The sequence below is a fragment of the Octopus bimaculoides genome, chromosome 14, assembly GCF_001194135.2.
Source record: "Octopus bimaculoides isolate UCB-OBI-ISO-001 chromosome 14, ASM119413v2, whole genome shotgun sequence".
Classification (NCBI taxonomy): Eukaryota; Metazoa; Mollusca; class Cephalopoda; order Octopoda; family Octopodidae; genus Octopus; species Octopus bimaculoides.
Window position 1 is genome coordinate 13596083 of NC_068994.1, and position 7079 is coordinate 13603161.

Sequence of the window (7079 nt, forward strand, 5' to 3'; positions counted from 1 at the left end):
TGTGTGTCTGTGTGCGTACTGTGTTTTGGAAGTGGAAGCGTTGCGTGTCTTTTCTTGAGTTTTGAAATATTTCAGCACGATATTTTGGCCATCATCTATCAGTGTGTGCCTGTGCGCGCGTGCGTGCCTGCGTATGTGTGTGTGTGTGTGTGTGTGTATGTGTGTTTGTGTGTGTATGTGTGTGTGTGTGTGTACGTGTGTGTGTGTTATCCATGCAATATTTATGCATTCTTTAGTGGAGAAATTTATAAAACTAGGTTTCTGTTGTAAGCATACGTACATGTATACACACACACACGCACAACACAAACATGCACGTGTGTGTAATGTATATATATATGTACATGTGCGTGATGTATATATATATGTGTGTGTGTGTGTGTGTGTGTGTATGCGTGCGCGTGTGTGTATGTTTATATAAATATATATATATACATCTACATGTGAAGTGACTGTGAGCACAAGTTGCTACGCACTCCAGCCCACGATCTGCAAGACTTCTTAATGATGCAGACACACGTATAAACACATACACACACGCACGCACGCACGCACACATACATGCTCACATGCGTATATACGCTCATACATACACAAACCAGCATACATATGAAGCGTACAGGTTCGCAGATAAGAGATTTTAAATACATTAAAACAGTTAACGTTGACCGAATAAAATATTCAACACATGTCTTTAAGTCTAATATTCATTGCAATTTTGTTAGCAATAACATCGTTGTTTCGCCAGCGGTGGATTAATCTAACTGAATAAACTTCCTACTTAGAAGTCTCTGGCAACAATTCATATACTGATCGGGGGCCGATTTCCAGCTGCACGGTACTTAGTATTAGGCGTCCTAGTGAGATGGTATTTTCCAGGATAACGTGATGGACTGCGTAGTAGCTTGAAATCAAAGCCTCTTTGTTAAAAATGAGGCTGTCTCTATGAAAATGGTCAGCTGATTCCTCTCTATTCATGCTGTAGGGTGGGGGTATTTTAATAAACATTTGTTAATATATTTGCATTTTCCCTACATTTCCTTCACACGTTGGTTCAGGCTTCAGCGTAGTTTGATGTATCAGAAAGATGTAATCTGTGTCTGGCTGAAAAAAAGGATTATTTCGATGCGTCCTTTCAAAATATTGAACAAAACAAAAAACAAAAAAAAATGCAACTAGAAATTCTGTATAAATGCAGATAGAAGAATGTGTAGAAGACCTTCTGTTCTTTCAGGTTATGAGCTGACCTCTTGTTTCCACCAATTATTCTGCCTATATATCTGTGCACACCTTTGAATGTAATGTATGCCAGAAGGTTTACAAATCAAATGGAAGCCTCAAAAGACACTTTTAGATTCATAAAGATCAGAACTTATCTGCAGCTGTTGGTGGTCCAAATCGAATATGCAATATATGTGGGTGTCTTTTCAGAACATTATCTGGTTTAAAAAGCCACATCAGATGCCATGATTGTTCGAAGGTGTAGGTACAGGAGGTGGTCAAACTCTGCATAAGAAGTAGACAACCACCATATATATATATTTATCTTTTCCTATCATCCCTCCGGGAGGTAGATTGCATAAAGTACCACTCAAGTACTGTAATTCATTCCATCGACTAACAATCCTCCCCTCAAAAATGCTGGCCTCGTGCTTAAGTCGGAAACCAACATTTTCCTATTGTTGCTGCTACTACGCCCACTACTGCTGCTGTTATTGCTACTGTTGTTGTTGTTGTTACCGTTGCTCTACTTTCTTCATTTCCCTTGCTGTTGCTGCTGCTGCTGCTACTGCTGCTGCTGTTGTTGTTGTCATTCTTGAAGTCATTTTTGATTATTATATATCTGTTCCGTTTTATATTCTGTTGTCGGTGATGATATTAAATCTTATTGTTATTATCGTTGCCGCCATTTTTTTTTCTTTCGTAGCTGCAGCAGTTGTTGTTTTGTTTCTGCCTTTGAGTGTTGTTCTGTCGTTATTCTTTGCTGCAGAGGCGCAATGGTCCAGCGGACTCGCGGTTTCGATTCCCAGACCGGGCGTTGTGAGTGTTTATTGAGCGAAAACACCTAAAAAAGCTCCACGAGGCTCCGGCAGGGGATGGTGGCGAACCCTGCTGTACTCTTCCACCACAACTTTCTCTCACTCTTACTTCCTGTTTCTGTTGTGCCTGTAATTCAAAGGGTCAGCCTTGTCACACTGCGTCACGCTGAATATCCCCGAGAACTACGTTAAGGGTACACGTGTCTGTGGAGTGCTCAGCCATTTGTACGTTTATTTCACGAGCAGGCTGTTCCGTTGATCGGATCAACTGGAACCCTCGACGTCGTAAGCGACGGAGTGCCATAGTATAGTAGTATTCTTTGCTGCTCTCGTTTGTTTTTATTATTGTCGTTCTTATTTAAAACGACAACCGCCATTGTTGAAGCTGATATCTCAATCATTGTCGTTTTTGTTGCCATTTTTGTTCCTGTTATTGTTGATGATGGTGTTGTTCGTATTGCAGACGACGTTGATTTTTATTTCTATCGGAATTGTTGTTGTTATTGCTTTCGCTGCTGCTGCTGCTGCTGATGATGATGATGATGTCGCTCTTATTGCAGACGTTGGTGTTACATTTTCAGTATTGTTGCAGTTGTTTTCATTAATGCTGTTGTAGTTGTTGTTGTTGTTGTTGCTATTGTCTCTGTTGTCGCTGTTGTTGCTGCTGCTATTATACTTTACTTATTCTTACATTATTATTCTTGATTATTATTGGTCTAGGACCCTGACGAAGTTTTTGTAATTAACCTCATCCTTTACCTCTCCCTTCTCTTTTCCGCCTCCTACTCCAATCATCATCATGACAACTTTAACAACAACAACAACAATAATATCCATAATAACAACAACATCGATCTACTGCATAGTAATAATAATAATCATTATTATTATTATTATTATAATTTTCTTCTTTCTTCAAATTTTCTTCCATTTCTCGCCGAGTGTTTTCCGTACACCTAGGCCAGAGAAACTCGTTGTATGCATTCCCAGTTCACACACGCAAATTCACAGGTAAAACATGTATTTAAGAAAAAAAAAAGTTCATGAATGGATGTTGTTTTCACGGCGATAATGCTCTTCTCAGTACATGAGTCGTTCCAGTTAGCACGATTTTTTGCACTTCTGCATTAAGTTGTGAGCTGGCGGAATCGTCGGCATGATAGACCACTGACGACTACATAAAATTTTTTTTTTCTCCTTGTTTTTCTCCTTATTCTTTCTGTAGCTCGAAACGTTAAAGACTTTCTCTATTCCCGAGCGTTAAACTAATACATCCTTTTGTTGTTTACACCACCTGTCCTTGTCTGTTGTTTTTTTTCGTAAATTCTCCCATATATATATATATATATATATAATTTGTGTCTGTGCGTGTGTATAGATGGATAGATAGGTAAAGAGAGAGAGAGAGGGGGAGAGAGAGAGAAATAAATGCTCATCAGAATTATCATCATCATCATCATCATCATCATCATCATCACTACCATCACTCACCACTTGCACCACAGCTGCAACCACCTTCAAATCGTCCTCGCTCGGCCTACTTTTTTGCGTCTCTCTTGCTTACACCCCCACCCAACTCCAACACCAACACCAACCCCCAACCCTACCCACACAGTACAACACCACAACACAACACACCACTACATTACAACACTACGCCATACAACGTTACACCACGCCGCGGCCAGGGTCTGCTTCGTGAGAAACACGGTTGTAAAATGAAAGCCATCTGTGCAGTTGATCGTTTTGCCGTACAGTATGCGTGTCTGTGTGTGCGCGCGCGCGCACGCATGCGTGTGTTTGTGTGTATGTGTGTGTATATGTGTGCAGGTGTATGTGTGTATGTGTGTATGTGTGTGTGGGTGTTTGTGTGACTTTGTGCCTCAATCTGCGTGCCTTTATCCTCCATAGCATTTCTCTTGTCAAATAAATCTGTGTAGCTCGAATCTTGGCTCTTCATGACATATTTCGTGCCATACACTGTGTATGTATGTCACTCAAAGTTTGTCCTCCATGGCTTTCGTCTGCTGTGCAGTGAGTCTATGTGTGTGTATATATGTGTGTGTGTGTGTGTGTGTGTGTGTGTGTGTGTGTGTGTGTGTGTCTTTGTCCTCCATAGCATTTTCCTTGTCGTTAAATCAATCTGTGTACCTCAACCGTCGCTCTCTGTGACACACTTCTTGCCATACAGTATGACTATGCCCCAATGTTTGTGCTCCATAGCATACTTTGTGTCATACGATATCTATGTACGTAACGCGGCGAGCTGGCAGAGTCGTTATCACGCCAGGCGAAATGCTTAGCGGTATTTCGGGTCTTTACATTCTGAGTTCAAATTCCACCAAGGTCGACTTTGCCTTTTATCTTTTCGGAATCGATAAATTAAGTACCAGTTGCATACTGGGGTCGATCTAATCGACTGGCCTCCTCTCCTAAAATTTCAGACCCTGTGCCTAGAGTAGAACGGAATATCTATGTATGTCACTCAAAGTTTGTTTTTCACAGCTTCCGTTTTGCTTTACAGAAAGCCTGTGCGTATGTATATGCATGTATATGTGTGTGCTCGCATGACAACACACACGCATACACACGCGTGTGTATGTGTCGGAGTCTTTGTATGGTTGTTTACGCGTCTGTGTTTCTGTCTGTCTGATGCATGTTCAAGCACCGTGCACGTGTAAATGTATATAAGGGTATGTATGTATGTATGTATGTATGAATGAATGAATGTATCTATGTATGAATGAATGAATGTATGTGTATGTATGTATGTATGTATGTATGTATGTATGTATGAATGAATGAATGTACGTATGTAGGACGGTAGGTAGATATGTTAGTGTGATTTACGTATATGTATGTATGCATGTATGTGTATATATGTGTCTGTACGCATGTGTGAGCATAAATGTGTATATGCATGTTTGCATGCATGTGTGTGTGTGCGTTTGAGTGTGCTTGTGTGTGTGCATGTGTGTGTGCATGTGTGCGCGGGTGTGTTGTGCGTGTGTGTGAATGTGCGTGTGTGTGCATGTGTGTGTCTGTGTGTGTATGCGTGTGTGTGCGTGTGTGTGTGTGTGTGTGTGTGTGCTAATGTATTCTGCAGCAAAATATGTGGCCCTCCTACCAACCCTGTACATTAACAAAAACAATTTTTTCCCAACAGCAATCCTCCATAACACCGACCCCTACCATCACTACTACTACTCCTACTACTACTACTACTACCACCACTGCTGCTGCTGTTGCTGCTGCTAATGCTGCAACTAGCTCCAGTAAAATAACATTGCCTCCATCACCGCCACCATCACGGAGACTACCAGTGCCACTACACACCTCCACCAACAACAACAACATCACCATGACCATCACCATTTACACCGCCACCAGCACCACCTGGGCCGTAAAAATGATTTCTGAATACTTAATTAACCCTCCTTATATTCCGAATTCAAATCCCGCTGACGTTAAATTTGCCTTTCATGCTACATGGGAGTCGGCAAAATAAAATACCAGTCATCTACTAGGATCGATGGTATCATCCAGGACCCCTCCCCTCAAAACTACTGACCTTGTACCTAAATCAGAAACCATTTATCTTGAGAAGTCGATCTGGTAGAATCGTTAGCGCACTAAGACAAAATTTGAAACCATTATTATTTTACCATCGAGGCAGTCAACTTAAGCTCACATTTCTCATTTCTCTTCTGTCAGGAATCTTTAAGAGTTACAGCATATCATTTTGTGTCGGACTAGACCTGCTCTAAGCGTGCGCTTGTCTACTTGAAAACAGCACTTGGGCGAGGGCGAGGACGAGGGCCTTTGGTGGTCAAAGTAATCCGGGATCTGTGAGGTTCCTTCATTAGTGCTTGATGGGGTTTCTCCTGTATCGAGAAGACTGCATCATTCATGTTTATCACATACTTTGTATATCGTGCATACATTTATCTCATCTCACCGTCTTTTACATTTCTTTCTCTTCATCTTTTATTTAAACCTCCCCACTCTCCCCACCCCCACACACAAACTGTAGTCTGTCCTTGTGATATCCGTTTCATATATACCCCTATAATAAACAAAAGAAATCATCATCATCATCATCGTCATCATCATCGTCATCATCATCATCATCATCGTCATCATCATCGTCATCAACGTCATCGTCGTCATCATCATCATCATCATCATCATCGTTAGTTCACCGGGCAAAATGCTTAGCGGAATTTCGTCCGTCTTTACGTTCTGAGTTCAAATTCCGCCAAAGTCGATATTGCTTTTCATCCACTCGGGGTCAGTATAATAAATGCTAGTTGAACACTGGGGCGGTGGGGGGGGGGGAGAGTTCGATGTAATCGATGTATCCCCTACACAGGGATTGCTGGCCTTGTGCCAAGATGTGAAACCATTATTATTGTTGTTCTTGCTTTTATTGTTACTATTATATTTTCTATTCAGTCAACCAAAGCTCACATCTCACCCCTTTCTTTTGTTTCTCTTCCATCAGGGATCTTAAGGGCAACAACATTACCATTATACGTCGGACTGACTTCGAAGGATTGAGTAACCTACAAGTGTTGTAAGTACAACAATATCATTATTGCCTTTCTTTTTCTTGTCTTTGGCAGCGCTTCCGATTTTGTTTTTACTCTCCTCTTGTTCCTGTTCGAGGTTGTAATGGACACAGGCTTGTGTGTCACAAAGCTAGCTAGAGGCGATGTCCACTTGGAGCTAATCAACGGTAGCATTCGTCCTATTTTTCTGGACTGCCATGTTAGCTTGGCGATAACTATTAATACCCAGTACTGCTGCCGTAGTCTCCATGCCGTATTTTAACGTGTATAAGGAACCCTTTTTTGTCAAAAATTATGTTAAAAATGCATGTGAGTTTTTTTTTATACATGGAAAGTATTATAATACCTTACAAAACTTCTTTTCCAAATTTTAAGCCCTAAAAATTAGGGAGTTCTTTATACACGTTAGAATATGGTTTACTCATATATATATATATATATATATATATGAGTAAACAGACCCCGAAGA

General features: G+C 40.9%; 1 protein-coding gene across 1 annotated transcript in view; it reads left to right on the plus strand.

Annotated features, from left to right (window-relative positions):
• LOC106871913 (uncharacterized) overlaps positions 1 to 7079 on the plus strand; it is a 172854-nt gene that overhangs the window by 21330 nt on the left and 144445 nt on the right. The window contains exon 2 of the mRNA XM_052972683.1: positions 6544 to 6615. Coding sequence (XP_052828643.1) covers positions 6544 to 6615 — 72 coding nt within the window. The remainder of the gene's footprint in view (positions 1 to 6543; positions 6616 to 7079) is intronic.